The 15,517-nt window shown below is 42.1% G+C and overlaps 1 protein-coding gene across 1 annotated transcript in view; it reads right to left on the bottom strand.

Moving 5' to 3' along the window:
- Positions 1–15,517, bottom strand: part of TCTN2 (tectonic family member 2) — a 229,100-nt gene that overhangs the window by 19,212 nt on the left and 194,371 nt on the right. Inside the window, exons 15-16 of the mRNA XM_086942904.1 lie at positions 3,052–3,202; positions 2,036–2,149 (exon numbers count right to left, since the gene is read on the bottom strand). Of these exons, the coding sequence (XP_086799030.1) occupies positions 2,036–2,149; positions 3,052–3,202 (265 nt within the window). The remainder of the gene's footprint in view (positions 1–2,035; positions 2,150–3,051; positions 3,203–15,517) is intronic.

A 15,517-nucleotide genomic window follows, 5' to 3' on the forward strand; every position in this document is an offset into this window, starting at 1 on the left:
AGCTATTATCGCTCTCAAACTCAACATCCACATGCTAAATTCATTTAGGTTCAATTTGCAGTGTGCGATATCACAAAAAACAAGTGCTTCGTTCTGGTACTCTGTTTACTCCTGCAGGAGAGACCACCATAAGCATCTTATCTACAAACAGACATGATTAACCATTATGCCACTTATGAATGCATAGAACTACACAGACAAATCTAGTCCCAATGCACCTCCATTTATAAGTACTGCACTACCAATCACTCAACAAGCTCCTGCAGTTTCCAACATGCCTCCCACCTGAAGGATGTCGAACTTGTTGGCCAGTCGTCAGTCTTAAACAATCTAAGAAGTGTGAGGTAACCACACTCACTGTTCTGCCCTGAATCACTAAGTGAATGAACTCAATAGCATTGCCTCCGATGTGCCTCTTTGCTTACGGCATCAGGGGGATCAACTCCTCTAAAAGTAATCAAGTTTTTTTTTCACATTGTACATGGCTCTCCTGAATTTTGCAACACAGATGTTGTATTAGTTAATGACAGCATGCTCACATATGACTTTCCCCAGCATTATGGAAATCTTATTTGGTGAATGGACATGGCTGGCTGCAGGTGTTACCATAATCTTATTAAGCCAATTAAAATTCTATTACCCAATATGTTCCCTCATCCACAACTTGTGACTTTGCAATCTCCTCAACCAATTCCTCTGTAGCTCATCTATGACCCCTTAGGTGGGAGAGTGATACGGACAACCATCCAGCCAAAACATTACAGATTGTAGAATGCCGGACAATGCAGAACCTAGACATCCCAACAACCAATTTCTTCACAAACACTGGGTGGCACACAAAGAGGTTTTTTGATTTTGAAAGAGGCCACCAGATGAAGATCATGCACTCAACTGTAGGAGAGATACCTTTGAACAATACCTCTCAGGATTTGCAACTCTTTGATAACTAATGTGGTCACAAGCTTTCAGGATTTCCCACATTTTACTGACTTTCTTATAAAACATTTACTGTATCACTGTACCGTTAGGTGCTATGCTTTGCATAATCAAAGATTGACTCCCAAAATAAAGTTCATTGATTTTTTTGCAAAGTCTATATTTAATCTTCAAATGTTTTTAGCATATCATTTAGACGGCTTGCATCATTATTCATCATGTATGCAAATTGCATTACTCCAATGCATTTCGGGCATGAGCCCTTTATCAAGGAGCTCTAAAAAAAGAGATATAGCAATTAAAAAATAGCGGTGTGTTGCTAAGTGAAGTTAAATGATACATGTCATATGGTGGAAAATCCAGTGTGGGAGGTCAATAAAAACGAAAAATATGCTGAGTGACGTGTATACCATGCGATATGGTGTCCAAGGTAGTGCTGCCAGGAATGTGAGTTAATAAAGGAGCCAAGTGCTCGGTAGAAAGGAACAGGGGTGCTCAAACGAGGGGTGCATGCTTTTCGTTTTTATTGACCTCCCACACTGGATTTTCCACCGTATGACACGTATCATTTAACTTCACTTAGCAACACACCGCTATTTTTTAATTGCTATATCTCTTTTTTAGAGCTCCTTGATAAAGGGCTCATGCCCGAAATGCATTGGAGTAATGCAATTTGCATACATGATGAATAATGAGGCAAGCCGTTTAAATGATATGCTAAAAACATTTGAAGATTAAATATAGACTTTGCAAAAAACTCAATGAACTTTATTTTGGGAGTCAATCTTTGATGAAACCAGAGGTGTGCCTCAAATACAGGGATGCATTCATACGTATGTATGCACTACTTTTTCTGAATTCGATAGTGTGACAGGACGGACACACTTCCTGCGAGAGCACCCCATCCAATTGAAATTTAACTGAACTTCATCCAATATAACCAGGTACTATCCCTAAGCAGTGCACCTTTCCATCCACTGTTTTATGTTTTGCATAATACCATAAGGAAGACATTTTGGACAACAAGACATACAGGATAGCAAGCATTGCTTTCCATATTGCAATCATATATTTGAGTCCAGAGAAATATGGGGTTCACCTTGTTATTGCAGACTGTTGCACTGCAGGTACTTTGATGAACTGGACTGAAGCGCTGATTGGAAAAGAAAAATTTGTACAGGAATCTCCACAATTCAAAGTAACTGTTGAAAAGCTGAAGGAAAAAGTTTTTGAATGTTATTAATAAATGTTAGCCACACCTGGTATCATGCACAGCCCTAAAATGCATTACAAATGAAGTGATATATCATTACAAGTCGTGACATATCATTACAAGTCAGTTTGTGGGCATTTGTCCCTTTCATTTTCTTTACACTGACATTGGAGTTTCAGAGTTTTGTGAAGAAAAAAACCCTGAAATATATATTTTAGCTTCTACTAGATTACAAGGTGTTGAAACCATAAATAAGTTATTCTGAAGCTAAAAATCAGAGTAGGTTTGCCTTCCACCTTTCTAAAATTGAAGCTCAGCTTAGCTACAAATTGTGATAGCCATCTCCTGCATACTTTGGCACATTTGGCTTTATTGCACTACTGTGGTCAACCATAAATAAGTTATTCTGAAGCTAAAAATCAGAGTAGGTTTGCCTTCCACCTTTCTAAAATTGAAGCTCAGCTTAGCTACAAATTGTGATAGCCATCTCCTGCATACTTTGGCACATTTGGCTTTATTGCACAACTGTGGTCACAGGCCTTGTGCTTGACTACTCAGTCAAAAATCTATTTCCACCTATAGTCAATCAAATCAGAATTAAACGCAACTAAGAAGTGAGGCGTGCAGTAGATCTGAAATGGGCAAAGCCACGGAATGCCCTTCACCAGTTAGAATAACCTGTAAGTGCCAATGGGAAACCTAAGCACCTTCCTTTAATGCATTCTGAGAACGAGAAAGCTTGGGTGACCCTCTATAGAGCTCTAAAAATAGAAAGGGCAGGTTTCCATTAATATTTTCAGAGAAAGCCACCCATACTAAATGAAGTCCTGATTCCGAGTGTGAGGTGAAAGGGTCCCGGGCGGGTCCTACCAAAAGCTGAAGATTCTTATTTATATACCTACTTGATTTTTACTGCGAGTATTGCTTGCTGTGGAATCCCTTCTACTGCACCAATATTGGCAATGATGATTTGTATATTCATGTTGGCAGGAACACTCAAACAGAGACCACTGACATTTCCAAAATTTATGCCAGTTTTATTGGGCTGTGCGTCTGAATATAAAAAGTATTACGTTAGTGATTATATTTCATTTGTGGTATTACATAGAACAATATTTAATTCCCGTTTAAATTTAATAAATTATTTACTTTTCACTTATTAAATTTGGTGCTATTCCATATCTGGTTAAGTCCAACACATGCCCTCAATACTGAAGGATTCGCTAATAGACTTCATCACACACATTTATCCCTGAATGACTGTCCTAAGCCTTTGATAGTTTAGTTCTTGACACCATAACACCTAAGAATAAGATTTTGAGAAAAAAATAAACACTCCGACTTCAACTCCTCATTGTTAAAGTTCAGCACTATCAATGTACGAAGTACAATAACTCACAAAGGTCTTCTTCAACACATGTATCTAAACTCACTCTCTCCTTCCTCTTCCCATTTCAAACATATTCCCATGGTTGTTTCCCTACAATCAAAAATTGTCACACATGGTTATGTCCACTGTTAGCTTCACCATCACCATCGGTCCGAATTACAATTACAAGCACACACAACATCCATAAACTTTAAACATCCCCCGTCTCTGACGACATTCTAATTTCCTGAGCCTTTCCATAATTTCCCACCCAGTTACAACTGCACCATCCACACCACCACCAACACAATGTCAACTTTTTAAGTATTCAACATTTAGTTTGCATTTTACAAACTCTGAAAGATATGGGTACGCAAACATTTATGAATACAAGTGCTGACTGTAAGGGACGGGATATGCCAGCAAATGTATTATATACACATCCCCTTAATGAGAATGTAATTTACAAGTTAAGAACATTGAAGACAAAGAATGAACAATCTTGCAATAATCTTGCATTGCCTTATATTTTAAATAAACTCGCTAACATTTCCCTGCTTGTGGGACTTATTAGACAGCAGATGATGGAGATAATTAGTGGTTGGGGAACTCAGCATGTTCTGTATTCAACTAAAGTATGCGTCTTTTTCGATTATGTACATATAAACACATAGATATGTACAGACTGAAAAAGGAAGCATACCTTTATCCACTGTATTTATACATTCTTATTTGAAATATGTGTACATAAAAAAATATTCAGAAAACAGGCTTCTGATACACCCAAAATCAAAACAATGAAAAAAAAATGTTTACTCAGGATAATTTGCACTAAATAGGTGTGTAATACAATTCCATCCAACGTTTTTCGGCTTGTACGCCTTGACCACAGGCTGAAATGCGTTAGATGGTATCACCTATTTAATGCAAACTGTTCTGAGGGAGCACTTTTTCATTTTTTAGACCTAAAAATATGACTAAAATAAAAAATGAAATATACACATATAAACTATGTATAAAATATATAGGATAAAGATGCCATTAAGTGACTATCTCAGTCTTGAAGGGATACATTTCTCTCTTTGTGTCCTCTAAATTATACACATATAGGTCATCAATTTTAATTAATGAGATTGAATTCAGCCATCGACAGTACCGTAACGGAGAGGCCCACACACACACAGTACACCCACCTCTGAAGATCCCTTGCTACTTCGAAAAACACCTGCCTGCAGTTCTCATTGGATACAATGTCCATGAAAGACACAGATCTCGATCATGGGGATAAGGAGTAAGGCCCCCTCCCCAAGCAGCTCTCCATAAGCCTGGTGAAATTTAGGATAGATACCGCATTTGAGGAAAGCTAAGGTTGACAAGAGTGGTACATCTGAGTTATTTCGGGAATGTCCTTTGTATTTAATTTGTATTTAATTTATTTATAAAGCGCTAACAATCATCCTAGGTAGGATATCACGGCGCTGAGGTTTGGTGCTGAGGGGTACGGTGACCGCATTGATTACTGATTATTCTGGTTTAGGGAAGAGTAGTGTCTTTAATTGTTTCCTAAATGATAAGAGACATTCTGTCAGTCTGAGATTGGGAGGTAGATCATTCCACTTGGTTGCAGCTAGATGAGAGAAAGCCCGCTCTCCCATCCTGACAGTCTTCACGTGGGTAGTGTTTGCTCTTCCTGAAGTTCTGGATCGAAGGTTCCTCAATGGTCTATGGAATTTGACTTTATTGTGTAGAATGGTAGGGCCTGTATTGTAAAGTACCTTGTGTGTGATACACAGTAATTTGAAGTTGGCTCTTTGTCGCATTGGGAGCCAATGTAGTTCTCGCATGCAACTTTTGGCCGAATCATATCCTTCAAGGATGTTTGAGTGAGAAAAATAGTAAAAAGGTTTTTCCATGTGGTGGGCAGAGAGGTAGAACTATCAGAGACAGAATTCACCCCTATGGTTCAGTGAGAAGGGAAAACAATAAAAAGGAATATGTCAACTATTGTTACTTTTGTGTAGAAAGATAAAATGATAATCTGAAGTGTTCCCTGTGGTTGTGAAGGTAATGTTACTGTCAAGGGTGGGTAATGGAATGCCCTGCTCTCTGGTGTTAGCCAAGTCCAGTTTGGTTCCTCGCAAGGCCTTGTTCAGTGTTGCTGATGAGTTATCAGTGGGATCTTTACATTCTTGTTATTAAATTTATAGATCCTATATCCGTCCCTCAGCCCCCATTGCGCCACCAGAAAGTCCCATACACTTAATGATCTTCTGTTTAAGGAGACCTACAGAGGCATCTGCTGCATTACACACTCTTTATTTGGATATAAAATAATATCCTTAAAAGGAGCACCAACAGCAATACACACATTGTAAAGGCTAAAAAACAAACATCAAGTAAACAACAGTGGATAGATACAGGTTGTGCACATTGCGTTATGCAGCATCCTATTGTGAACAATCCACATAACATTGAACAGAACTTTAAAAGGTTGGAAGGTTGTGGTACCGTTGATTAGCAGTGTTGGGCTTGTAAAACAATCTAATGTTCGACAAATAATTATGGGTTTTAAAAAGTGAGATCAGATAAAAATAGCAGCAACAGTTCAATAGCAGCAATTTGTGATAAAATACAGAGAAGTAAAAAGGAAAACTTTTATTAGCAGCTTAAAAATAATGCAATTTGATTTAGACTGTTGCCAACAAAAGGGGTACATACATAAAATTGCGGTATGCAAAGCGTACAAAGGTTGGGAGGCCTATATTTAAAGCTGTGTTTTCTGGGCTTAAGGCCACGATGATTGCCTGTCTGCAAGACCGGATGCCCAGCCTGTTCCACTCCACTTTCAATTTGCGCCTACGCTGTGACATGAGTGCTGGGCAAAGACAGACCACGTGCTCCAAAGTTTCAGCCGACCTGCCGCACCCTCTGCACCACAAAACATCTGACGTACGACACCAGCCTGGCAGATCTTTTAAAAATTGCCAGTCACCAAATCTAATGGCCATAAAGCTAGGTTTTAGATGCAGGGAGTAGGTGCAGGACAGTTAGGTTGTGGGAGTTAACCGCCCGTACGCATTCATAATTGCCCATGTGTGTCTGCGTTTGGCAAAGTGGTTTTTATCAATGATGAGGGAGCTCATTCTGACACATTTCTTAATGGTGATTTTAAATGCTGTCGTTCTGGGGTTGAGGGCCCATAGGTCACCCGCGGACAGTTATCGAATAGAATCCTTAAAAAGGCGACCATACAAGCCCCCTGGATTTTTCTCGGTAATCTCTAACCAAACTAGTGACTCTAATGAGCCTGTGTCTGCTTGTCTAAGTTTGTGGCAAAGATTTAAATACGTGCCGATGCTGGAGACTTCATAATTTTGTAGGCCCCGTTCTAGCCTGATCTGGGCAGTAGAGGCATTTTTGGGCAAATGGAGGACTTTTTTATAGATATTGGTCACGTGTTGGTTTAGGTTCATGTTTAAATTACCCCTAAGAATCTCAATACCGTATGACAGTGTCGGACCAATTTTTGCTCTCATAACCTCTAATAAAGGTGATAAGCTTGGGCCAGACAATTTTTTTGAGAGCTTGGAGAGGGTCACCTGTAAGGTCACAGCTTTGACTGATATCTCCTTGCGCTGTTTAATAAAACTACCCCTTGAGTCAAAATTGACCCCTAAGTATTTGTATGTACTTCCTACTGCAATGCTCATATTTTTGTACGACCATCCTCCCCCGACTTTACTTTTTCTTCCAAAGGTAACCACTTAGGTTTTCTTTAGGTTAACCTCTAAGTGATTCACAGTGGTGTAATTGTGTAGTTTAACCAGAAGCCTTTGCAAACCTACACGTGTAAGACTGAAAAGAACTAAATCATCGGCGTAGAGCAGGTTGCTTATGGGAACACCTCCAATCTTAGGTGGGTGACTATTGGTTTCTTCTAAGACTGTCGGCAAGTCTGCTATAAACAGATTAAAGAGAAGTGGGGGCAGCACACAGCCCTGTTTGACACCCTTGGTAGTCATGATTTTCCTAGAGAGATGTGTGCCGGACCCCAACTTCACCTGGACCCATGTGCCTGAGTGTAACTGAATGATTGCCTCCAGACGTTTTCGTGGGATCCCCCCTTTCTTTAACTTTTCTCAAAAGGCTGCCCTGGGAACCCGGTCGAAGGCGGCTTTAAAGTCAACAAAGCAACAAAACACAGCCCTAGATGTGAGACAAACTTTGTCAACAATTATGGACAGTGTCAATAAATTAGTCATGGTCCCGGATTTGGCAGTGAAGCCTGTTTGGTTCATTGGAATCAAGTTGTTCTCGTCCACCCATGCTCTCAGCTCCTTCAGAAGAATGCCTGCATAGTGCTTAGCCTCAATATCTAAGAGAGCAATTAGTCTGCAGCAGAAAGGTATCCATGGTGTGGGTCCCATAAGCCTCTTAGCCACAATGTTCATGACAACACTGTACCAAATAATTCCAATGAATCACCCCAAAAGATCAAATACCTGATTCAATCCTTTGTTCTGGGGATTGGATCTTTACCACAGCAATTAGCTATTCTTCTCTTACCCAATAATAGTGCAATGGCAACTAATCACCTCGAAGAAGCTGGGGTTTTCTTAACACATACCAGCAGCACCAATAAATGGAATGGGGCAATGTGCGTACCCACCCTGTCAGTCAGTAGTGATCTTTGCCTACTATTTAAAGAGATATGCCTTATTTGGGAAAAACAAGAATTCAATCTCTAACCCTTTAAGGACATCCCTAGATCCATGTTTCAGTGTTCCAAGTAGCCCTATAACAACAGCACGCCTCGATGTGTAAGCAACTATCACATGCGTGAAATCAAACAAGTATTGCCGCTCCTTCAAGAAGGAGGGGTAGCTTTTCTGCGGAGGGTGCATAATCTAAAAATATAAGAAACATTTAATACTGTTGTATCTGCTAGCATTTTAAAATGGGCCAGAGTTCAGAACTGCCGATCATGATATAAATCTCCTAGCCTAAGCAGTTCCATGTGTTTCAGCTGATGTTGGAATTTGTGCCTACAAGTGACCTTCAAACAGGGACGTTCTACCAGAGGCAAAACCAGGGAATAGAGCACTAGAGACTCAACACACACCACTAGCCGGTGCAAGGTACACAACATGCATGCCACTGTATTTACACATGTAGAGTGAAGGTCTAGGCATGGGCTACCCCAATATGATATTCAGACAGCAAGGAGCTACCACCTTAGACTCTGCTGCAACGTGCAGCAAAGGGTATGCTCATGATACCAGTGATGGAATTGTTTCTTATCTGTAACTCCAGTTCTCTCATAGGGGAATTAGTATAATAGTCCTAAGCACTGAATAGTCCTGCCAACGTGCAGGGACCCGGAGCACTTTTTCACAATATATCTTCTTACATGTAGATGTTCGCCTTTCTTCAGGAAGGCCTGCAGTCACTTAAGGAAGAAAAATATTATGCAGCCTATAAGGATAGGCTACAATGGCCCAAGTCTTTATCTTGTATTTAGAAAAGGGGCCAGAAGACTTGTGTACGAGTATAGTTTCATGATGTTTTAATATAAAAGCATAAATCTCACTCACAAACCCTTTTTTGAAGGGAGTCAGGAGAAGGAGTGTACGACAATGTAGCCCCATACGCTGCCTGTGCCTTTAAGAACCCAGTGACGCCCAGTATATCATCATGCTGAACAAGTGACAGTTGCTTCAGTTCTTTTTTTGAGGTGATGCGTGAATCAAATGCATGTCCCCTGGTTGCTTATGACTATAATGGATGTTCCCCTAAGAACTGGAGTTACAGGTGAGAAACTATGCCTTCTCTCCTTGGGGATTTGCATTTATAGTCTAAAGCTCTGAATAGAAGAGCAAGCCCATCCATACTAAGAGCGGTAGAGAAGACAGAGAATGAACCAAGGTAGCCATTTAAGCGAAGAGATTTCGGAGGAAGGTGTGTGGTACTTGAGCGTCTACTCTAGCATCAGAGTCTAGGCAGTAATGCTTGGAGAATGTATCAACAGATTGCCACGTGGCTGCTTTGCAGATATCCGGGATATTTCTCAATAAAGCAGCAGTAGCCGCTTTACCTCTAGTAGAGTGTGCTTTTGGTTTAGCTGATATTGATTTGTTAGCTTTCTCATAGCACAATAAGATACAGGAAACTATCCATCGGTAAATGGATTACTTGGAAGTGGCTAATCTCGTATGGACTGGACCATTGTTGATAAACAGTCAGTTCGATCTGCGGATGTCTGGTGTCTTATCAAGATAAAACTTCAAGATTTTTCTCACATCTATAGAATGAAGAGATCTCTCATGGAAATCCAAAATAAAGTTAGGGAGGAATTTCGGATGAGTTCTCATAACCACTTTGCTAGAGTGAAAATCAGTGTATGGTTCATGAGAGTATAATGCTTGGATCTCACTAATCCTGCAAGCTTATGTGATTGCCACAAGAAAAGCGGGTTTCCATGATAGATGTTGAAGAGATGCCTTGTATATGGGCCTCTTTTAGGATGTCCATGCAGTTTTGAGCAAATTCAAGAGTTCATACTGTACTAGCTCAGGAGTCATGCTACCAAATTCAAAGATGAAAGATGGGTATGTGGAGATGTACCATCTGGTCTCTGAATTTAGTTAGCAGGTCTGGTCATGGCAGCTTGAGATGTGGCTGATCGGATCAGTGAAGAAGGTCCGTGAACCACCATTGATGTGGCCAATCAGGAGCTATTAGGGTCATCTTGGCTCTCGAGTGGGACTAATTGATGAGGACTGATGGTATCAGGAGGACTGATGGTATCAGGAGAATTGGTACAAGGGCAAAGAGAAATTTGCCAAACCAGTTGATCCATAGGGCATTTTCCAGTGTCCCTGGCTGGAAGTACCTCTAGGCGAAGCTTGGCATTTTTTGTTTTATGCTGTAGTGAAAAAGTCAATGGCTGGAGTGCCCCACAGTTTGAAGATGTTTTGAACGATGTCATTGTGTAAGACCCACTCTGGATTTTCTTGCAGAAGCCTGCAGAGAAAGTCTGCCTGAGCATTTTGGACACCTGGAAGGTGAGTTGCTGTTATAGTTAGGTCCTTGGCTAGGAGTCATTTCCAGATAGTTTGAGCCTCGTGTGAAAAGGGTCTGTACCTCATCACTCCCTGCTTGTTGAGGAGGCAACATCATCTTCACCTACACCGCGCAACTATCCGAGGCCGGATCACTACTGAGTACACTTCAACATCAACAAACCCACCCCACAAGACGACGCGTCCTCCACGAAGGAACTGGAGAAAATCACCAAGGAACAGCTCAACCACACCCTCAACAACGACGCCCCCACCACCTCTACTGACGCCAACCTCGCAGCCAAGGACTGATAAGGTTGTTGGTGCTGTTGCTGTCCACTGCCTTGTTGGCGCCCCTGATACCACTGAGGGTGTTGAACCCGCTGCGAATAAAAACAGTGTTGGTAGGGCGGGAAAGATTTTCTCTGCTCTCTGTGTCTAAATAAACTGACTTTAGAGTCTCCATTTCTGCTTTCATTCGTGCCATCTCATCATCTGTGCAGGTTCCGAATAGGGTACTAGCGGAGAATGGGAGGTTTAAAATTCTCTATTGAGACTCAGGCTAAAGGGAAGTAAGGAGGAGTCAAGAGGGCCTCCAGGGAGCACCTCCATGGCAGTACTCATGTGCCACTATTAAAGAAGAGTCTGTGGCGGTGCTAATAATCTGATTGAAAACCATTAACTCTTTGTTAAGGATTTCTATAAAGTCTCCTCTTTTATCTCTGGGGAGATGTTCTGCAAACTGTTGCATGGATTCTCATATTGCCCGGTCATACCTTCCTAGAAGGAAGTGGTTGCACTGGTTTCTTTAATGATGATTGCTGCCTTATTGAAGACTTTACGACCCACGGAGTCCAACTAACAACTCTCCTAATCGAGAGGCACTGTAGAAGTAGCAGTAGTGCCATGTTGTTTCTTTGCCGCTACTACGCGGAGTCTGGTGTTGGGTTAGTATTGAGAAAGGCAGAATCTTAGTTAAGAAAAGATCCATGGTCAATTCTAAGAGACCTGGCACGAGCAGTAGCAATGGTTTTGATGCTGACCTGTGTTGAAGAGTCTCAAATATTACTGATGATGTGGGAGTTGGAGTCGACATAGCAATATTAAGTCTTGCAGCTCCCCTTACCAAGACCTCTGGGAATGTGTTAATGTCCACCACTTGCGATTGCATGGAGGCAGGGGTTCAGAAAGAGTTAGAGAGTAACGCCCAGCAGACCGGGAAGATGAATCTGTAGTGTGATGTCTAGAACAAGACTGCCGTGGAGAATGATGGGAGCGCCTAGAAGAAGGAGGGGACAGCCTTGAGCTTTCGAGGTGAGCACCTTGAGCTAGGACAGTGGCGCCTGGAATGATGGCATAATATGGACTTTTTTATGGGCCTCGAAGTGACTGGTACCAGTGGAGGTGTTGGAGGAGGTGATAGTGGTAGAGGCAGAGGAGGAGGAGGAAGAGGTGGCGGAAGAGGAGAAGGTGCTGGAGGAGAACGTGGTTCGACCCTTAAGAAGGGGGGTATGTCCTGGAGTACTCCGAATCTGGAGCGGAGTAAACGCATTTCCTCTTCTTTCTTTTGACTCCTGTAGCCTTGAAGACGATGAAACACGTGTTGGCTGTGGCTGTTTCAACTGATACACAAGAACACAGGAATAAAACGAAAAAAGAACCAAACGAAATTGTTTCAAGAATTTTATTGCATATAATTTAGTGCTTCTTTCACAATAGGGAAACAGGTTTATAATTTGACGTGTGCTGGGGACTTAAGTATACGATGTACAGAGTTGAGGCTCGAAAGTTGTAGTTTTTGTGGTTCTCTACACCCTTTAGCACCATTTTGTACTATTGTTACAAACCCAAAACACCCAGTGTGAATCTACTAAGAGGCGCCATAATCCTATTTGTAATACCACGTTTCTAAAGTTTTAAAGACGTCGAAAGCATTTGACGTCGACTTGTTGTCAACAGTGATCTTCAATGGCAACTTGACGTTGGTATTGATCTCGACGGTGACCATCGTCGGGGCCTGGTAGTCGATGGGCTTCTTGATGTCGAACGAGGCTTGCGTGCCGACTGATATGTCCTCTATGTCGATATACCTGGTCTCAGAGCTGATCTGCAGCGCTTCCTCAAAATCGAATGTTGGATTGATAGCGAACAGGTGCGAATTGTACCTCTCCTCGACATTGTTCCTCTGGATGTTGACTGGGACAGATTGCGTTTTTCTGCCGTTTCATTCCTAGCACGCCATCCAGAGATAAGTGACAGAGCCCTGGTTGAGGACTGACCCTCTCCTCGCCCTGAGGTCCCACCTTCTGACTGAGTCCGTTGTCTTCTTCGCTCCTCAGTGCCATGAAGGCAAATTTTCTCCCTGTCCTTAAGGGTGTATTTTGAGAAGTTCCTGCAGTTGTGACAAGATTCAGGAACAGGACTCTCTGGGAGGCAGATAATACACACCTTATGAGGGTCTGTTTTAGCCTTTTTCTCCCACAGGCTGGGCATTTGACAAACAGAGAAGGCATTATCCTGTCAAAATTAATCTATGTTATGTCAGAAAAAACTGAAAAAGACAGGGAGAGACTAAACATTTTGAGTGAAATGGTTGTCAACAAGTTTTAGTTGAAAATTCTGAAGGAAAAAGCCATGAGTGGCGGAGCTCAAAGCTCTGAGGTCCTGTCAGCAGGAGCCGGAAAAAAAGAACTGAGGCAACTGTTACATGCTCAGTATGATGGGGTACTGGGGGTTACTGGGTTCTTTTTAACTTAAAATGGCAGCCTATGGGGCTACACTGTCCTACACTCTTTCATCTCCTTACTCTATCAAACAAGCATTTGTAATGCAATAGGTCTTGCGTTATAAAAGTTTGAGCTATTGGCAATACTAATAATAATGTAACACCAATAGCTCAAACATTCAGTAATGCCAGACCTATTGGATTGCAAATGCTTGGTTTGTCTTGAAATGGAAGATGGATTTAATGAATTTGCGAGATGTGTAAAACTGAACTTGTAGCCTATGGTGTTTCACCCAATAGATTATATATGATAAAAACTCCTTATAGCAATACAGAATGGCAGGTCACCATTATCTGTAATAAATTAGCAGGTCTAAGGGTAGCACGTACCGAGGGGAGGGGAGGGGGAAGGCTTTCTCTGAAGGATTTGCATTCAGTGACATCGTCATTTTATAGGTCAAGCATACAGCCTAGCTAAGTACAGTGCAAAAAACGCGAGGACACTTTACAAGCGTAAGGGCAATTTCATGCGTGGTTTACAAAGTTTGTTGTAGCGTGCTTTTATAACTATAATTAATTGATAAGGTTGTGGCATTACGTCAGAGCTGCTGATTTCAAAACTGGGAAAAAACCCTTTTAAAAAATTCACTTTTACTGTCCTCCATTAGACCCTTTTCTTTTCTTGGGGCTATAAACCAATGAACTGATTCTGAAGTACAAATTCCAGTGTGCCGGTTGGCAGCCGACAGAAGTATGACCAGTTAGGAGTTATTAAAAGCCAAGAGTATTCTGACGAGCAGCCACAAAGCTGGAGGCACGAGGGATGTAGCTCTTGTGCACGGACAGCAAGGGCTTTTCTGAAACATTAGGATTGTGCTTTTAGGTTTATGTCCCCAGTCCTTCTCAAAATGTCCAATAAACATTTAAATGAAAAACTAGGAATTCATGTAAATAAATATATATATACACACACGTTTGGCTTTAGAAACCTGTTTAAATCAAATTGCTGAGCCTCCCCCCCTAATGATGGGGTGCTCCAAATCCATCCTATCTGTCTGTATAGCAAATACTCTGGGTAGGAAAGCCCTGCAAGCACAATGGCCAAACTTCATGGGCCTCCTGGCTTAGCTCCAGCAATGGCGGACTTGCTCCAGAACCACTCGAATGATTTCCTTCATAGTTATCCTCGTGCCAGGTAGTTTAACAGCACCGAAGTAGACCTGTCAAGGACTACATGCTGTGCCTCTCCAATCCTCCACGAAGCACACGTTGCAGCTTTTGCGCTATGCTTGACTGCGTGAGAGTGGTATCAGTGAGGCTGCGCTCCCTGAGGACAGGCAGAAGTGCTGGTGCAGTGCCCATCTTCCCCAGGAAGCCACTCTCATCTCAGAGTGAGATCGTTGGTACAAGGCAGGCTCGATCAAACCAGGTCCCTGCACGAGCGAAACTTTCCTATAGAGGGCAGGTCATTGGCCTGGGCATCCACCTGCAGCGCCATATCTCACGCCTGCAGGCCACGGAGCACCCCGAGACCTCAGACTGACAAGTACTTGTGCAGTAATTGAGGCAGTCTCAGAGTAAGAAACATTCTGGGAAGAAGATAGGGCAACAAGTACGATAAATAAACGACTCTGCACATGATGCTTAAGTATTCCAGTAACGCAAAAGTCTCCTTGGCAAGAGAACGAAAGAAAACTTTTTCCAGGTACGGCTTCCCAGGGAGGCATAAACAGCCAGGAGGTAAAAGCGGCTCCGAGTTAATTTTTTACATCGCGCTTTTAGTTTGAGTGGAAGCGCAATGCAAAAAATATACACGAGCTGCCATTAACAAAGCCCCTGTGAGGTTATTAATCAATAAGATTCCCTTATGAAAAAAGCTTGGTAGGGTAATGGGCTAAGAAACCTATCCGAGATAGCATAGTCATGGCAGCCAGAACATCGAAGTGGACTGCTCCGACATCAGGGGTGTTCAGAGCTGCCATAGTTCCATCTAATCATAGAGGCCAGACTAGTCCAGATTTCATTCACAAGCAGCTTTAGCCCACTACATTGTGTGTTCCGTCTCTACCCTACCCCAGTCTCAAGGAGCACTGCCCCTACCCTGCTACACACTGGTCAAGAACAAAAGTGGCTCCAGATCGCTACCCTGGTGCAGTTCCACCATTCTCGCAGTCATTATTCAGATGCCCCAATAGGATACAGATGCGTCATTG

The sequence above is a fragment of the Lissotriton vulgaris genome, chromosome 11 (assembly GCF_964263255.1).
Source record: "Lissotriton vulgaris chromosome 11, aLisVul1.2, whole genome shotgun sequence".
NCBI classification, from domain to species: Eukaryota; Metazoa; Chordata; class Amphibia; order Caudata; family Salamandridae; genus Lissotriton; species Lissotriton vulgaris.